Source organism: Ornithodoros turicata, chromosome 6, assembly GCF_037126465.1.
Source record: "Ornithodoros turicata isolate Travis chromosome 6, ASM3712646v1, whole genome shotgun sequence".
In the NCBI taxonomy this organism is placed as follows: Eukaryota; Metazoa; Arthropoda; class Arachnida; order Ixodida; family Argasidae; genus Ornithodoros; species Ornithodoros turicata.
This window is the reverse complement of record NC_088206.1, coordinates 41,403,501-41,423,080: the sequence shown is the minus strand read 5'-3', so window position 1 is coordinate 41,423,080 and position 19,580 is coordinate 41,403,501. Positions and strand designations below refer to the sequence as shown.

Below are 19,580 nucleotides of genomic sequence, written 5' to 3'. Positions count from 1 at the left end.
TTTGTTATTTATTTCACTCGACGCGAACGAAAATCCAGAACCGCCAAAGCGGGGGAGAGGGTAGAGAACAGATGAGAGAGGGAAAGGCGAAAGGCACCGCCAGCGTCACAGGTCACCCAGAGAGACAGAAAAAAGCAAAGCAAAAAAGCTACTCAACCGTCGTCCAACGATTGGCCCAACGCTAGAGGTCACGTGAGTTTTCCCCGACAATAGAAATATACTACACGTTCATTCCCCTGGCTTGGTCGTGGTTTGGGACCGATTAGAATGATTCTATGGTGCATATAAATGCGACAACAACTTTATTAAATGATGATAATTGGGGAGTTCCATCGCCAGGGGCGATGCTCTACCCATTGCTGGCGATAATGTGGTTAAATAGAATATTGAGTCACCTCACAGTGAGGACCGAAGTCCTACAGTGTTCAGAAACTTTAGAACTGCTTTTAGGGCAGAGCGTTGGTTGGCTGGGTTGGGTCATGGACAGAGTTGTACGTAACGCGTTACTAGTAATTGCGTTACTGGTGATCAATTACTTTTTACAGTAATTTTTAACGTAATCAATTAATTTGGTGAGCAAGTAATTTTCCAAGTAATTTGATTACAATTTTCGGTAATCAATTACTGAGTAATCGATTACTTGTTTAACCTTCTATCAACAATGACAACCCTTTACAGCAAGCATATCTGTTCTTCTGTTCCACCACGAGTTCGACTGAAGCAATGATGCAGAGGTCACTGTGACGGCCGTCTCTAGTCCACACGTATTCCATGCACACCACAGTAATATGATAATCCCTTACAACCGCGACCTACTGGAGCAACAGTAAGATAGGTGACTGTATTGATAAATTGTGCGGGCTGAACATAACAATAGTAACAAATGTATTGAAGCGGATGTTCCGACGCCTATACGGGCGTCCGTGGTGCGTACATGTAGATGTAAATGTGTATATAAATATGTAACAAACGCGTGTATGTGTTTTGTATCTCGTTTTCAAATGTATTTGTGAATTTCACGTATCATATATGTTGATGTCTCATTAGAATTTGCAACAAGAGCTGCATGGTTGCATTCACTGCAGGCTTTAGTATGGCCCACACTATAAAAGTAACTGGAAAAGTAATGCGTTACATTTTTAATCAGTAACGCATTACATTTTTGATGAAGTAATTTGTAACGGTAACGAATTACTTTTCGCGCAGCAGTAACAGTAATTGTAATCAATTACTTTTTACGAGTAACGTGTACAACTCTGGTCATGGACCAAGCAATTTTGACATAGAGAGAGGGCGAAAGTCCAGATGATTTAGAGACACTGAAAGTGTGGATTGGAAAGGTTGGTAGTGCGGAGAGTGAAGAAGGATGTGATTTAGGTCTTCCAGATCATCACAGTGACAGCACCTAGGAGAGTCAACTTGTCCCAAGCGGTAACACCACTGAGCTGTAAAAGCCACGTTGAGTCGCATCCTAGGGAATTAATACAGCATCTTGACGAGAGGTGTTTCGTGGCATCCGGAAAGCGATCGTTGGATCAATTCTTGCACGCATAGATGGAGGACGAGAATGTCAATTGTCAATTGGCGAGAAGCCAGGGGAGCCGCTAGACGTCGAACAACAACAACAACAACTTTATTTTCGGCCTTGGAGAGTGGGGAGTTTCATCGCAACAGGCGATACTCTACCCCAGTGCTTGGTGGAATGGGGGGAATAAAATAACGAGCCCATTTACAATAACGATAGACGTCGAAGAATGGAACAACGGTCTCCGTTACTCGTTTGTTGCCTAGATGAGAGAGCTTCTTCTGCAGCGCTGTCAGCCTGTTCATTCCCCTACGACACCACAGTGGGCTGGAATCCACTGGAGAACTATATAGTTCTCCAGTGGGTTCCAGCCCACTGTAAGCCAACAATGACCTGTAAGCCAATAGCCGGTGTCCTGCGTCATACACATGCTGGTAAGCCATTAACACATCCGTCACTAAGGGTATAGACATGCCTCATATACCCGTGTTCTCAATAGCTTGCAGTGCAGATTTGGAGTCTGTGAACACTGTCCATTCTTGCGGGCTAAAATCAAATATGTATGTGCTGCAGAAAGAATAGAATGGCATAGAGTTCTGCAGTTATTGATGAGGTTGGATACGAAAGGCGTCATCCTTGCGCTACGCCTTGGGATGGTATTACAAAGGCTGATGCAGACTTGCCATTTCTGGAAGCGCCATCTGTGTGCATAGGTCGGCGAATTCACTCATGATGTCCATCACCGACATCATTCACCATCACATCACTCAGAATGATGTGATGTTGAGTGATGGGCAATGATGTTATGTTATGTTGAGTGAAGTTGAATGATGGGCAATGATGTTATGTGATGTTGAGTTTGATGTTGAATGATGGGCAATGATGTGATGTGATGTGGAGTTTGATGTTGAATGATGGGTAATGATGTGATGTGAATTTGAATTTTATGTTGAATTATGAGCAATGATGTGATGGTGACAGTAATGTTGAGTGACGGGCAATGATTTGATGCTGAGTGATGTTTACTTATGTGCGAAGATGAGATATTGAATTTGAAGACCCTGCGATGGGTTTTTCAAGTTGAAATCTGCGGTTTAGGGCGTGGGGTTGACATTAGTCGTGGGTGGTTGGATGGGTGCATACAACTACCCATAGAAGTAAGCATTGCAAATATGCATAACTAGACATGAATATGGTACCCCATTTTCAGCGTACCTGTTCTCGTGCCCTGTGATAATCTGAGCTTAAAGGGACTGTCGCATCCGGAACCGTGGTTACGAATCCAATACCAACGTGTTCGGTACACTACCAGGAGCTATTTGCCAAATTTTCTCCTTCCAAAACGGACCGGGCGATGAGGAATTGAATTTAAAAGATCCGGTTTCGTTTTGATCCTCGAAAGCGCCAGCGCCAACAACATCGCGTGACGCAAGGTGGAATCTGGCTAATCCGCTTTGAAGGACGCTGTCGTCTGCCGCCAAGTCTGGGGCTGCTTTGTTTTTTTCCGGCACGTCGCCCGTATTCACATGTGACACTTTCTAGTAACGCGGATACTATCTCTACGCTTGCATCCTTCGCGTGAGATGTCGTTTCGAAACCGACGCAGCGTTCCTGACTCCAGGAAAACTTCCTTCGAAAACCTCGATGTTTGATTTCGCACGCCAAGGATACAGCTACAGCCAGACCCCAGACGAAGCGAAAGTTGGAAGCAGCTACATCACTAGCGGGTATCCAGATGAAGCAAGGAGTGTTCATGCTGTCCGTGTATGCTCCTCGCATTTCACCGATAATGTGTACCTGGATGAGAACATCGTGCAAGTGCAACTTGGATTGACACAAAAAAGGAACGAATTGAAACTTGACGCCGTTCCGACAGTGTTCCACGAACAAAGCGAGCCAGCCACTTCGACAGTAAGTCACAATGTCTATGTAGTTTCCCAATCGGATCTGCCACTCTTGCGCGTGAGTAACTTAGCAGCAAAAGACTAAATCGGTACAACGTAAGGTATCCCCTAACCTATGATTAATAACTAGATAAATAAAATACAATAAACAAGTAAAAGAACATGATGTCATTCATGTGAACGTGTTGGCTTTTCTCGTTGTCGGACGCGTTATCATGAAACTTTCCCTGTTACTGAACCTGTGACTTTTGTGGAATGTGGTAGACATGATCGGTTTTCATGTGTATTACAGCTGCAGGCAGCTCGACAGGGTCAAGCGCAAGTGGTACGTATATTACTTAAATACATATTATGTGTTTGCAATTTTTGGACACAGAACAATTCGCAAACTATGAACCCCGAAGGAAGAACTGACGCTGTTTGTGTGCTGGTGTTAGAAACATGCACTATATAGAAACAGTACCTCTGTCCGTAACATAAGCGCCATAAACCACTTCCCAGTTTCCTTTTATCTCTCTGTTTGTGAACTGTTTGTGTGCTGTAGGTTTTTTGCGGTTGTCGTAGCCAACTTGAGATGCACTTTTGACGTTCTGTGTTATAGAAGGACCAGGTGCTGCTGATCCAAGTACCATCCATCCATGAAACAGCATCAAACAATGTACGTGTGTGCACGGCAATTTTGCTGAGAGATCTGGTTTTTACACTAATACCTCTACGACGCCTCTGACAGATTATGATCTTCCAGAACAGTGCTTTCTTCATCCAAGTTCAAGAAGTAAAGAGAATGAGTTCATGGATTCTATTGACATCTCACAGCTACATGCCAAGACAAAATAACTTGAAAACAGGAAATGAAAAGAAAAAAAAAAGGTCCGTTTCAGGTCCACCCAAATCTTTGTGCAGAGGCTGACAACAACAACGTTATTGTGAGATGATGAATGATGCTGATGCGGCGTTGAGATTAAGCCCTTGTTTCCTTTTTTGTTCTACGAGGCACTGTCACATAAGCATTGGCCAAATTTGCTATCCTGTGAGCTTTGATAGGATATGCCGTAGATAGTAAGAGGCCTCTTACTGTAAAAGGGAGGTGCATTATTCGAGTAGTGGGGTCTGAGGCATGAGGGTCATTTCAGGATGTACTAACCCTTCCAAAATTTTACACTTGGTTGTGCCCAGAGATGGATCCAGATCCCCCCCCCCCCAACACCCCGAGTTTTTTTCCTGTGTACCACTGTTATAATGAAACCGTCCAATTTACTGTCCAACCGTCCCGTTTTCATTGCAATTGAAGTACTTACGAAACTGTTTATTTTATTTTTTATTTTTGTGACTCCCCGCTTCAGATCCCAAGGGACATTGCCAGTGTAGTGCACGCTCATAACTGTCTGTGCATAGCAAATAATAAATATCTGTGCGTGAAGAGTTGGATGTGGACTTGTGCGATGGCTCTTGAATGGACAACACTCAGTCAACACAAAGATTTATTCACATTTGCGTAACTTATTGCCTGTCATTATAATAATAATTATTATAATACATAGACAAGAGGTAATGCTCTGCCAAGGATCTCTGAAGTTACAGTCTTGAAAGCTGTTTTCAAAACAGTGGTGCTAAAAAATTGGATCAATGGCAGGTATCAAAATTTGTTTTGCTGTATCAAGGCAGAACAATCTTCCGTGGGAATGACAAATTGTGGACATTCCCAGACAGATGTATCACTTACAATGATAATGAGGTGTAAGTGTACCATTAGTGAGTTATGAAACGTTACCTGAAATTATTTGACGTGTTATATCCCTCACATGCTATAATACTGCCAATGATAAGAAGTATTACACTACCATTAAAAGTATAACTGCCACTTATTGCTCCTGCCTATTCCCCTGCACTTCTCGGGATTACTGTGGTAACACAGATTCTGTTTCACACTTCTCAATTGGAAACTACGCAAGTCTATTATGGTGTAGGTGTGAACAGGAAATGAGGCACACAAAAGATGATAGTCCTGATAGGACCGGGATGGAAAAACGTTGGCGAATCATGCGGACGACACAGCCAGGTATCTGTCGTTTCTTTCTCGGTCCAAGGAATCTCCAAACTCAGCTTGTAAACACACAATAAGCAGTGAAAATGACGTAGCTGTAAAAAGAAAGGACACTTTCCTAAACACGTAGCACAGTAATTTCCTGATAATCATTCTAATTCTAACCCGGCCCTTGAGTTGCACAGTTGGTTAGAGCCTTCGTAACTTTCATGGGGCATTCGTCGTGTGTGCAAACGTCCACGACAACTACGAAAATAAGGATTGCTCAACGTGCCTATCTATCGTGGGTACAGTAGGCGAAGACTGTGATCCGCGCTGCAATACTGCGGTGGATACACCACCAGAAGTTCTGGCCGAAGACAGAGAGCTGAGAACAAAGTGTGATGCGTGCTTACACTGTACTTCGCCATCATTACACAACTCTGCCACTTCACCAGCACTGCAGCATATAGGTACTCATCCGGTTCCTGGGGAGCACAGACGCCGCACAAACACTTGGATTCTTTCCTGCGTCGTAGTGAATGTCACGGGATTAAGTGTTGAGTACTCCGATCATGAACGTACCTAAAGCAGTGGTCCTGAGGCTCGTTCTGTTGCGCTAACGCTGCTACGGCACGTACATCACCAGTTACTTGCAGAAGAAGCGGATCCGTCGAATATGGGCCGTCATTAAACATGTATATTCGTCACGGGATCTATTACTAAAGGCATTTGAACAGCACGATGCACCACTGCCGCGTTCCGAGTCCGCCCTCTCCGTATGTGCCTTCGCCTCCGTCTCCCTGACCGAGCTGCAAGCCGCGGGGGCTCCTCTGGCTCGCCGCGTTCTTATTGGTCAGATTCCATGTGACGTTGCTAAAGATTCTCAGCAGGGAGTTCCGCTTGACGCCCGCTTCCGTCGTCTGCTGTAGCGCCGCTTACACACGAATTATGCGAAAAGTATTCCGTTGATCGGGATGGGACTTTCGGAGTCATGGTCAGTGAAGGATGGGGAATCTCATTTCACTGTGGTTTCAGAATCGATCTGTGGTCGATGCGACTGTCCCTTTAACGGTAGTGGCGGGAAGGTTTCAGTTGTATGCGTGACCTTGCTGCTGGTGGGTGGGAGGGAGAGGGGAGTTTGCAGTTCGCCGTTATGTTCAGGCTGTGGAGTCGGGGTCTCGGTCGTTTGGGCGGAGCTGCACTTGGATGAATAACAAGGAGCAGGGGAGGTGGGCTGACCTTGGCGCGCTCGCGCTCTTAGTTTTGCGTCGCCTCAGAGCAGGTGTGGTGTTGTGGGGATGGCTCCAGCATTAAGAGCGGCGGGCTGTTATATCTGATATGTCATGTGTGGGAAGGGAAGGGCTTGCTGTTCAGCGTTATACTTAGAGTTGGGGACTCTGTGGTGCTGCACTTGGATGTCATCCGTAACGGACAGAAAATGAGGGTTGACCTTGGCGTTCTCGCGTTGTTTGGTTTGCGTTGCTTCAGAGCAGGTGCGTTGTGGAGGTTGGTTCCAGAGCATAAAGAAGCGGCGCGTTCGGGCTTATAAATCGGTTATGAAAATCAGTCTCTTGGCACTCCTTCCTTTTCTTTTTATTACTGCTGTCAATGAAACATTCCTGGTGTCAGGGCGAATGAGCGGGTACATGAAAAAATGGGACGGGTATTGTGCAGTAAGAACTCGGGGAAAGTCACTGTCACGTGAACAAAATGACAGCATCAATTGCCCGACATCGTTTTGGGAAACCAGAGCATACCACGCTTCCGCCTTATGATTTTTTTCGCATTTTTTTGCAAAGGCAGAATGCAAGCATAAATGAAAAATTGTCCAGGAGAATGTGGCATGAAACTGGGTTGCATAATTTTGGCGCGTACTCTGTACACGTACAGCCGACAACACAGTATATTATGCTAAACAGCTTCAGGACGCAGCCCCAATGTTTCATTGCACACAATTTTGTTTTTGTGGTTTCGTTATCCGAACTTGTCTTTTGTTTCTGAGTAAGACGGTAAAATAGTTTTCTGTCAGGAACAGACTAACAGGTTTAGTACAGAATAGGAAACAAAGTGACGACTGTGATGGTCCACAGGTATGGTCGGTGACTGTATTCGACACGTCAATGAAGTCACTGCAAGAGAGACGACTCACATAAAAGAAAATGCCTGTAGAACGATTCGGCCTCATGTACAGTGTGCTCTCACGCCTGGACATTTATACACCTCATGGCAATGGAACCCAGTCAACCACACCGGTCCTACGGATGTCCTGTTATTATCCCAGAACAAACTGCCTGAATCGATGTCCTATAGATCTCCGTAGGAAACCCTTAAAGGATATCTAATGTCCCAAAATTATACAATGAACTACGGACGTCGGATGGACAGAGGACGTCGTGTGGGCATCCGTGTCAGAAGACTTCGCAGTGAAATTCAATTAGAATTGGTGCTGCGACTTCAATAAGCATTAATCTAGTGTACCTGGCTCACAAGTTGGCTTTATTAGTACTTGTGATCCCAAAATGCAGTTCATTACCGCGACGCATTTTTGACTGGGGTAGGAGATCATGCACGAAATCGAGAGCAGCTCACGGCTGGCAACAGTGGGCAGGCGGCCGTGGCGGTTGGTTTTGACCAGTTTGCCCGTCAATGAGTGTGTTAGCTACACAAGTTGGTACTTGTGCACGCTTCGGTTAAAGTATCGCTGAAGCAGCAACGTGTACGACAGGTAAGCTATGCAAAAACAGAACGGCGAGCCGACGCCGCTCATAGTCGTCTTCCACAACAGGTCAGGCAGCAGGGAGCAATTGAGCCGGCCGCCATATTGCTGTCTCCAGGTTATCACAACAGCTGAGGACATCAGCTACGGATATGTCAAACAACAAACGGTGCTCGCTCAAGCGGTGGCATCGCTGATCGAGGTGGGTACACCTATCCTGTCAGAGTGCAATATATTTCGGATAGCGAAGTGTTTTCAGGTAGTATTTCTGATTTCGGTTCAGAGGTTCATTTTGCGTTGTGACATATGTATCTGCGTAGGTCTAGAACGACGCATGGAATTAACTGACGGTGACAAAATAAAGCTATGCTCAGTGTTGTAAAAGCTATAGCTAGGATGCTCCAGAAAAATCATAAACCTGTTCTTTTGCAGTGAAGAAGTGGGTGCTGACTTACACACCAACTACATTCCTCCAGTCTAAGGGACTGTAGCACTCGCAGATGTGCAGCTTTGAAGTTTCTTGTAATAAACGTTCTTTGTTCTGTATATGCTGTCTTTACTGTGTAACCACCACAAGTAAATAAAATAAAGAAATAAAATAAAATCATATACTACCTGTAGAACCCAATAAAAACCTGCCACAGCGTCCACAGGATAACCACAGAACAGCCCCCTACATGCCTCAAATTATCCAAAATGTGTCCTCTGTCCGTCGGCCACGATGTCCTGTAACCGGTTCGGGCGGTAACATTGAACAAACTCTGTTAGTACAATTTCCATCCGTGGGAAGTTTCCCGACGTCCTGCGGACGTCTGGTTGTCCGAGGTCGTTACTCCATGGGACATCCTAAGGTTGTATATGGCTGACTGGGAATCGTTATATAGACACTTCGAACTGCCGAAACCGTTGTCCGGCCTGACCTTTCGAGTGCCGTCGAGTTTTTGATACACTCCGGTTCTGCAATAGGATCACAGATCACTACGACGATCCCAAAGGAACTGCGCATGGGTGCGCGCGTTTCTTCCAGGTTTAGCATAGAGCGTGACTCACAAGATATTCACGGTGTACGGCCCACGTCGTATAGACGATATCAAACCAAACCAACGATGCTTCAAGCCGAGAAAGCCCTTTGGTATCAGAGCTCAGAGGGAAAGCAGGCCCGCGTACCGCCGAACTAGCGGATGCACGAAACATGCCGCCAAAGAGGGTTCGCGCCAATTGAAGCAGACTGTGAGCGGGTTAATGCAGAACCCAGTGCAGTGCTGCGTGGATGGGAAGCGGACTGGAGAGACGTGTCGGCCGTTTCAGCAATCACGGCTGCCCATGGGCGTTTCCAGGATTTTTTTCCAGGGGGAAGGAAAGTGCCAGGGGAGGCAAGCGTGCTATCGCCTACCACCTCTTTTTCTGGAGGCGGACGCCGTGGACTGTGCGGGTGCTCAGAGGTTGTTATTATGACATCTGAAAATAATCATTACGACTTATGTCTAAAGTAGAAAGTAAAAAATGGGCACGTATGTGCACTGGTGCGACCAGTTGTTCCAGGATGCTTGACGTGCGAAAGCACTGAATGATTAAACGATTATTTCAGCACGTGTGTCCTTGAGGTAGTTCGCCAGTGCACACAGCGCAGCGAAAATCCACAAGACAAAGCCTATTCCATTACCTGTTGCAAAAGGATGCCACCGTGTTCACACATTCAGCTGGGAGATTCAGTGATACATGAACAGCGACCCATCGATAAGCAATAAAGGAGTGCTCATAAATATGCACTAAAAACTCTGCAGAAGTATGCATGCAACTATGCACCTCAAAATATGCATTAAAATTGTTAATGTAAGTATTATTTTTCGTCGTTTTTGGTGTGAAGTTATACAACAAAGAAGGCATGCACCACAGACATCGTCTGCTTTTTGCACCGTGCCACAGTGCTTATTGAATAATAATATAATTGGGAGTAAATTTACGCGCATCGTAAGTTAGCTCATTTGTGTGAAGAGATGCTGCACGTACAGCATGGTAGGGCTACTGATAATTTCGACCACCCGGGGTACTTTAGACGTGCCAAAGCAATCTTTAACACACCGGTGCTGGAAGCAATGTTTATCGCTCCCACATTGCTACCATTCTCGGCCAGGATTGAACCCGCGATCATGAGCTCAGCAAGTGAACACGTTACCAACAGAGCAACTGAGGCCGGCAATGCAGATTGAAATGCGAACGCCGTAATTTTCCTAACTGTATACAGAAAGCGAAGAAGCAGAGTACGGCCCACCAGACTCAGACGCCATGCTGCTTACACCAGTGCATCTAGAAATACAGCAAGACATACACACGCACGCACATACATCCACACACACACCAGGGATTTCCCTACACCCCCCTCAGGGGGGGTGTACACCCTCCCTGCATTTTTCGAACACCCCCCCTGAAATTTCTCAGGTGACCCCAACCAACTCGGCCACCAGCACGTTCTAGCTGGTAGTGAGTCCGGCGCAGCGAATTACATCATGTACTGTCAAACTAGGGCTGTAGGACCACAGTCATGCAGATGATCGTAGCATGCATTTCTCTAAAATCATTTGAAAGTGACTGTTCAATATGCACATATTGCGCGCATATACGAGCAGAAATGCGTGCGGGCACGCAAACTCAATGTGGATCATGAAGAACCGTTTGCGCCCAACTCAATCAAGCGAGGTATTCTGCTTTTTTCGTCTAAGGTTTTCACCGTTGGTTGCCAGGTATTCATTGAGCTTCGTGGGACAAGGTGCTAGTCTTTTTTTTTTCTTTGTCAGTCGTGTCATTATGCATGCTTAATGTTGAAATGCCGTTCATAATGAATCTGTATTCTAATGTACTGTGTTCTAACATGTACCAATATAACGGGAAAGCTGTGCAGATATGTCACCATTGTGCCACGATTCTTTCCGTGTCTAAGAAAAGTTCCGTAAGCGGAACCTTCACCAAGCATACCCCCCCCTTTAAAGCTCGGCACCCCCCAGCAATGAATTTCTGGGGAAATCGCTGACACACACGCGCGCGCACACACAAAGGCAATTGGAGCAAATGGCAATATCCCAAAATACGCGCTGTGCGAGTATTTCCCGCATATGCCGTAACGTACGAAACATTCATTTATACGCACTATAGAATCCACCAATCGGCCCCGAACCATGACCAAACGTGCTTCTATCGTAGAGATACGACACTATATCGAGAGAGAGAGAGAGAGAGAAAACAAAGATGCATTTGCCTGAAAATCCGCCGTTTCACTGCTAGATATTTGCAATGCACCCCCAGTTTAAAAGTCCCAGTTGAAACAGCAGCACGTCGAAACCTCTCGACTGGGGGAAAAAAATGGAAATCTCAACGCACGCAGAAAAACAGGGGCGAAGTCACGATGCTCCCCTGCACCCTCTGTTGGCACATGCCTCCTTTCCATCATCATGGGATCCCGGTCATTCCCGGATGCAGCGTAACCGACTACCGAACACCGACGAGCAGTTTCACCACCCCTCCCGCCTCTCTCCACACAACCACCACCTTCCACATACGTAGCAGAAGACGGAAATATGCCAGCTCTATGAGGGCAGCCGTGCAGCGCCAAGAAACTTGATACCATAAAGCCACCGGATGCCAAGGCCAAGACCTATGATGCCTTTTCTAATGTAACAATATCAGCAGTCGATCGGCGCGTTGCGCAACAACCCGCAAACTAGGAGGACAGCCGCATACCAGCTGTCACGCCACTCGCCAATCCTCACCCTACGCACCTGGTATTTGTATTCACGCTTCCAGTACAACCCTATCGCCACCCCGCCCCGTCAAGGCTCGCTCTGGGAAGTGGGCGGGCGCCCCGCCAAGCCCCGCCCACCATTGCGACAGCACAAACACAACACCTGTTTAATTTACGAACGTCACTGTAAACGGCCGCCAGCCAGAAGATGACATCTGCCCAGGAGCCGGGACGCACGGTCACCGAAACCCCGAAGCCAAGTCGTCGCCGAAGCGCAAGCATGCGCAGCAGAGAGTCGAACCGAAACGTTTAACGGTCCGGTTCGGGTTTAGGTTCGGCGATAAGGGTTCGGTCCCGGTTCAGCTCCAGAAAGCAATTATAATGGTTCAAACCGGTTCTTTCCAAACGGTTCGGTTCCCGAACCGGTTCAGGGGCGACGGGTGCGAATGAAGCACAACAGGCAGGTTAAAATAAGCTTCCGTATGTGTGCTACGGTGCTTGAAGTGGACAGGAAAGCGTCAGTAGTCGTTCAGGATTTTGAAAGACTTTGTGCGATATGAAAGACAAGATTAGTAGCGGTTACAAGAGGAGCATAGCCATGAATTACTCGTTTGGGTTGAGTTTCCCCTCACGTATAGCTCAGCTCGCGGAGGTTAACTCACCCACTGGATTGTTCGTAGAATCTCACCAGGAATAACAGTCAACCAAACCTCCTACATTGGCCTAAGTCATTTAAGTAATTGAAATTATTCGCTACCAGTCAGAATCGCGATTACACGTTAATCAGATAACGACGCTTCATGGTATGTAAGTGGATAGGGATGGTGCGATCGTGAGCTCCGGGATATTACGTGTACTAAAGGGCACGTTATTGTGTCAGCATTGACCGCCGCCGTGCTCGGCGTTAGAGTGAAGTGTCTGTGGAACAAAGACAAAGCAAGTGCAAACAGACACTTCGGCTCATTTTAGACCCACTGGCGATTTTTAGATACTGTATCAGTATGGTCGTTTTTGCTTCTTTTATTTTAAATCCACAAAGAAAGGCAACTTGGCATGTTCTTTTCATTCTGACCAGCGTGAGTGTGGCCGGTGCTTTACTTTCTAGTACCCTATAGGCACGCCCGGGCTAACTTAATAAACGAAATGACAGTAACTTCACCTCCTGACCAACCAGCATCCCGAATGACACCGTTTTTTCAACACGCCCCTGCTTTCAACAAGCCAGGAGAGAACGACGCCACACAAGATGATAGTTGGTGAGGAGGTGAACTTACCGGCATTCCGTTTCATTAAGTTTACAGTGTGGCTAGCGTATAAGGGGCTTATGTAAGTTCACACTTGCACACGTTGGGAATTATGCTGCAGCGGTTGTACACATGAATGCGTGCTAGAGCTGAGCTCAGGTAGTTTGCTTTCGCAATGCACTACGTACAAGAGAACAGAAGAAGAAAAAGGAAGGGGAGAATATTTGAGAGACCGAAGGTCGCACAGCCGACGACATATACGTCGGTTGGTCCGCGTATTCGCATTTATCAGGATGCCTGCGATAACGGTAGAGATGATCTCGAAGACATAGCGCTGTCAAAGAAAAACTGACAGGTTTGTGTTACAAACGGACTGATCCTAAGTGCAGTGCCTGTTTCTGACGCAAACGTCACAGCATAGTGTCAGTTTCCCATTGACGGTTCTATGTACCACCGGTCATTTCTGCTGCTAGGGTGGACACCCTGTGTACAGCTGACTCTGATTAGTATATCATTATAATATGTCACTTATTGACTGCTACCCAAAAATGTCCCTCATTTCCTGTTGATATCTAATTCTTATATATATTTATGTGTATGTCTTTAGACGTTAGTAGTCCTAGCAGTTTTAAGTTACTATCTGTTGCTATTTCGTGACTCGAGAAGATCTAAATCATTGTTGGGAGGGCACGACTTTTTCGGCAAGCAAGAGGATGTCTACGAACCTAATAAATGAAGAAAAAATACGAAAAATAGTTTTTGTGTTCATGCACAACATCCAAAGTTTCGCACTTAATTCCGTGTGAACCGTTATTTGAACCGGAAACCGGTATTTTTTTTACCGGTTTAGTTCCGGTTCAGCTCCAAGATGGTGTCGACTCTTTCGGTTCAGTTCAGTTCCGGTTCGGCCAAAAATAACGGTTAATAACGGTTTTCGGTTCGGGTTCGGGTTCGGTTCGACTCTCTGATGCGCAGTATGCAAGGCCCTCAGTCTCATAACCGGTCCCTGCAGTTCAGATTCAAAGTCCATCATACACAACGAAGCTGAACTCAGAACGAGTTCTGAAGTTGAATTCTGACCTATGATATGATGGGCTGTGATGTCGAATAATGAGTAATGATGTTATAGGCTATGATGTCAAATGATAAGTAGTGATGTGATGGGCTGTGATGTCGAATGATAAGTAGTGATGTGATGGGCTGTGATGTTGAATGATGGGCTATGATGTGATGGGCTGTGATGTTGAATGATGGGTAATGATGTGATGAGTTGCGATGTTGATGTTGAATGATGGGTAATGATGTGATGAGCTGTGATGTTGATGTTGAATGATGGGTAATGATGTGATGAGCTGTGATGTTGATGTTGAATGATGAGTTATGATGTGATGAGCTGTGGTGGTGATGTTGAGTGATGGGTTATGATGTGATGGGCTGTGATGGTGATGTCGAATGATGGGTTATGATGTGATGGGCTGTGATGGTGATGTGATGGGCTGTGGGCTAGGCCGGACATGATGTGATGTTGAATGAATATTTCGAAAAATGCCGCACTATGTCTGTGTGTACTGCAGCAGAAATGGAAAATTTCTCTTCTACCAGATCATAAACATGGGCTTGAAAGACTTGGCGGATGGGGGTGGAAACTTAGTCTCGTTGTTCCCCAAGATCCGGAAGACTGCCGGAACAACACGACACAAGGCTCGCAACGAACGGGAATGGACAAGGACCACCACCCAAGAAATAAAAAAAAAGTATCGAGATTGATATGATTGGAAGAGAAACATAACAAAAAGCAAAGTCTCATACGCTACAGCCGCCATACAACGAAGCCGGAACCTTGCCCCGAATAGAGAGGGGACAGTGAAAGCGCGCTGCTTTTCCAAGCGCGAACGAGCTTCCTGCGGACAAATTCCTGACGAGGCGAAATCATCGAGCACGTGGACCCTACCTGCGATCTGTGCGGCAAGACAGCGGAGACTTTACACCATATCCTATGTGAATGCATCGTACTGCAAACGGCCGCGACACTTCAAGAAACAGATGCCACAGACGAAACCATGATGAACTGCTCTGGAGCGAGTAAACCGAAACCGAAAGATCATCGCTAGAACCAGCTGGGTCCAAGTACAAGCGGGTGCAGCGCCGCCTGGTGAAATGGGAACTACTCAAGAAATCGAAAAATGACAGTACATCTTAATTTTATTTTGTACTTACCGGGAACCTCCGTTCCCAGCAAGGTCGCACCTGTGACTCCGTTGCAAGAGAGTTTGCCCTGAATCAAAATGGATTAGGTGCAACTCACTCACTCACTTCATAGTCTCCTTACTTCTCCTCAGTGAACCCTAGTGAACCCGAGCACCCGAACTACAGTGCTACGTTCTACAGTCGGACATGCGGTGTTGAGCCTTAGGTTGGTCACGGTCCCCGCTGCTGCTGCCTGGAAGTGTTAAGCAAGCTGTTACGTCTAGCGAAATTACCTGTTGTTAAAACGTTGGCGGTAAAATCGTAAAAAATGTGACCTAGAGTGAGGCAATTGGGAAATAATGTCATTCGCAGAATATTGGGCGGATTAGCTGGCCAAAGGTATGAGTGAACCAATAATATGTAAATATTCGTTACCGTTCCTTACCTACAAGTGCACTCAAGCTAGATTTCTGTGCAGATAGTGTTGCATGACCACAGTGAAGTTTCGAAGTGACCAATGTTGTGAAGTTAGTTTGACCGCCATTGATAGTCAGCGTTGCAGTTTGGTAAATCACCTTGCTGATAATTAACTAGCTTACATGAATTCGTCTCGCGCTAGCACAGTGGGTCAACTAAACTTCACTATGCTGGTGTTATCGAGAACCTGTATGTGGATGGGCTACGAAGCTATATTTGAATGTGGCAGCAGCATAGCGATTTCAGCATGCTTTGACTGCGGAACTTGGTGTCCGAACGTCCGAAACATTGGACTTTCGCCGCACACAAGCAACATCTCATTGCAAAATATGGTAGGCAACTGAAGGCCCATTGCCCGCGTTCTTGCTGTCAGATTCGACTGACTACGCTCCTGTGCCAGATTAGATTTTACCTGTAAGAGTGCACCGAGATAGGAACATGCCGTATTTCCTGCATATTGTATGCGATATTTTGAGACACACATCAGTGAGCTTCGAGCCTAACATGTAGGTGCTCCATTACTTGTATCTATGATTTGCAAGCGAGCTTTAGCACCTTGATAGTGTTACACTTTGTCACTGTGATCCCAACTTCTTACCTGTGCTGTACTTTGATGTTTTTGCAGGCAGAAAAGGCAAACTAATATATTTCTCTGATTTCAGGGCATGGAAAAAACTCTGATACAGGGGATCAAACGACTGCGCGTGCTCACTCCTTATGACTATGACAACATGGATGAGTTAGTGCAAGATTTGAGCACTGCGTTAGAAGAAAGTTCCGCACCCAGGCACTCAAGGGGTCTCCCATGGTGGCACGGGACGCAAGGGGGAGCAGCTCCAAGATCAAGTGCCATCTCTGGTGATGACTCGGAATCAAGCCTCGATGGACGTGGTTGTGCACGTATGGTCGGTAGATAATGTTATGTTATGAAAAGGGGGGCTTGAATGTCATCCTCGAATTGTTGAGTAAGAACTGGGCACTGTAAAACAACCATGCTTAAAAATCTCTCGCAGAACACATAATGTGCTGGTTATCCACATTTGTGGTGTCTCAGCAGTGCACGGTGTGAGCGTGATTTTCTTCCCTTGGCACTTGTCCCATGTGCTATTAACTTGAAGGGACCGTCACGATCAATTCCTATAGCTGTGTTTTACCCCTCGTTCATTACCGACAATGACTCTGAAAATGCGGCACAAATTGGTGAAGTAGTTTTTGTGCAGTTTGATGTACCTAATGCATGGCAATAACAGACGCCAGATCTTGAGAATGGGCCAGAATTCCCTCTCTGGAAATGGGAAAAAACGTCACACGAACTTGCCCAGTCAGGGAGCACCCTTTGTCAACTGGTTTGCGGGTGTCTGCAAGTCGCGAGAAGTATGTGATGCTTGAGGAATGTCAATTCTGGGGTAGCATTGGACGTGTTCGTACAGCTAGCAGACGGGCTCAGATGCACTGTGCTCCCATTGGTGTGCTTGGTCTACATAAAGCCCCTACACTTCATAAAAGTAGCGCAAACCTTTGAGAATCGGCGCTTTCCTCCTCTCTCACACGGTCTACAGCGTCTTGCCTCTTTCATTGGGCTTTCGCTATCACGTTGTGCAGAGCCTCTTTCGTAGCCGGCATTCTGGCTGCAGAAAGCAGGAAGATGTGTAGGGAGTGCCAATGGCAAACTATACGACTGTGCTTGTTTCTGAGTCTGCCTGCCAGTGTTTTATGCAAAAATTAGTTGCTGTGCGTTCGGGTGCCATACCCGATCTGGCGAAGGCAAGAACTTTTTGCGTTGCCTTTCATTGCAAGGGTATTTATAAGGGAATGCCACTATCTCAGCTTTGCAAAGGAAAGGCTTTGTGGTCCTTTCAGTTTTGTCAAGCACACACCTTTATTGCTTTTATCTTAGCTTACCCATGCTGTTGCCGTGCAAAGCTTTCATCGTCACCGCCGGCCACATTTTGCGTCCGGTTGCGCCACTGTAGTGAATTTTTGTTTGTTCAAGATCATTTCACGGATGGGTCACGCTTATGCGGTCAGTGAACATTGCATGCATTCTTGAGCACATAAAACAGTGCGGAGTATTTGACCGTACAGTATACCGTTCTCCTGTTTCTAAATCAACGTACCTCACAGAACAGTGTCGTTTGTTGAAATTCCTGTCGACGTGTGATGCCTTTTTGACAGTTACTTTTCTTGTCCCCAACCACTTCACATTGTTGAACCAAGCAAGGGTGCTGTTTGAATCAAGCGGCTTTTCAATGCGTTATAAACATGGGAGGCCGTACAAAATTGCAAAATTGTTCGAAGTAACCCAAAGTATGACTTATCGGAGCTTTAATAAAGGACAGCCTAATTACTTGAGCAATGCCCTACAACGGCTAGTCCTACATCTATTCTTATGCCATCTCTACTATGGGAGACTTTTTTTTTTTTTTTTTCACAGTATATGCTTTCTGAAACTACAAACAACTGAGAAGCAAAATAGAACATGCAAACGAGTACTATAAGGGCATCCTTTCAACCAGATTCTTCAATGAGGAGTTTGTAAAAATTGATAAATAATAATCCGTCCAGCGGTCATCATCTACAACGTGTGTGATGCCTGTATCTGCTCATTGCCACAAACACGTAGGCACTTTATTTCATGCGTTTGTTTAATTATTTTTCCCTTGACACTTCAGTTTCATAGCAGGACTAAATTGCACGAGGACATTCGATGAAGACTTATCCAGAACGCGCAAACAAAGCAAACAGTAATGTTTTGCTTGCCTGAACACGGCTATAACACTGCTGTCATCTGCTACAGTGCAGCCATCCAGGCGGCGTCACCGTTGAGGCAAAGGGAGAGAAGCGAGTGTGTGAGGGGAGGGAAGGAGGAGTTGTCACTACTTTTAGTATTCAGGGACTTTAGGTCTACATCATCATCATGTTACATGGGGCTTCCTTAGCTGCAATGGGAATGCAAATCTTTAAAGCTTGGTCAACAAGACAGGACTAGGCAAGCGGACTTGGCGGTGTTGGTTCGACAATGGCAACATGGCACGCTTTAAAACTTGTTTGGGTAATATATGTAAGCTGTTTTCGGAAGAGAAACGTGGCCAAGTAGACTGTGAAGCAGTGCCAAACATTACAGTATTGGTCTCATGCACACAAGAGTCCCTCTAAGTCGAGGGTTTCCATCATTTAAAAGGACTGCCCAGTTCATTTGCCCACTAAAATTGACACAAACTGTGCCTATGTGGTGCCTGACATCATCACTGCTTGTCTGTTCGGTGCGAAATCAGTTTAGCTAGGCCCATCGGCTCGTATGCTCACCAGCTCGGGCTGAATAAATACGTTTGCTCGGAGCTCCCGTCTCCTTTCTGAGCCATATTTTGGTGCATCGTCATCGCGGTGCGCTGCACCTACACCTTCTTAAGGAACGAGAGAAACTTGAAGAAAGAAAATATGGCAGACTTAACGCAAATCCTTCACACTATTTCACCAACAGCGATAGCTGTCTGGTCCACTTGGGACATAACAACGTGAGCCTGAGGCACGGGTGGAAGGGCTTTACTGGATGCTTCAGACCACTATGCTTCAGACAGTCTTCCGCCGAGTAGACACGGGTTCGAATCCTGTCACCGCCTGTGCTGTCTTAGGTTTTCCCTGGGTTTTCCGAAGACTTTCCAGATGGATGTCGGCACAGTTTCCCCGAAGTCGGCCCAGGATGCATACTAACCCCTCTGTCCCCCACTCCTTCCTGCTGTCCTCTCTCCATCTGCCCACGTCTGT

General features: G+C 46.1%; 1 protein-coding gene across 8 annotated transcripts in view; it reads left to right on the top strand.

The window, feature by feature from the left end:
- The first annotated feature begins 15,305 nt into the window (after positions 1 to 15,305).
- The window catches only part of LOC135396573 (G patch domain-containing protein 2-like), a 95,220-nt gene continuing 90,945 nt past the window's right edge, over positions 15,306 to 19,580 (top strand). For 2 of the 8 annotated variants that reach the window (XR_010423446.1, XM_064627613.1), the window contains exons 1-2: positions 15,933 to 16,147; positions 16,478 to 16,720. Coding sequence is in view for 7 of the 8 variants with exons in the window: in XM_064627613.1 (XP_064483683.1) it covers positions 15,938 to 16,147; positions 16,478 to 16,720 (453 nt within the window). In the remaining variant the exon portion in view is untranslated. Of the gene's footprint in view, positions 15,738 to 15,780; positions 15,905 to 15,926; positions 16,148 to 16,477; positions 16,721 to 19,580 lie in introns of those variants that run through there. The other 6 variants (XM_064627620.1, XM_064627618.1, XM_064627619.1 and 3 more) reach the window with 6 other exon arrangements.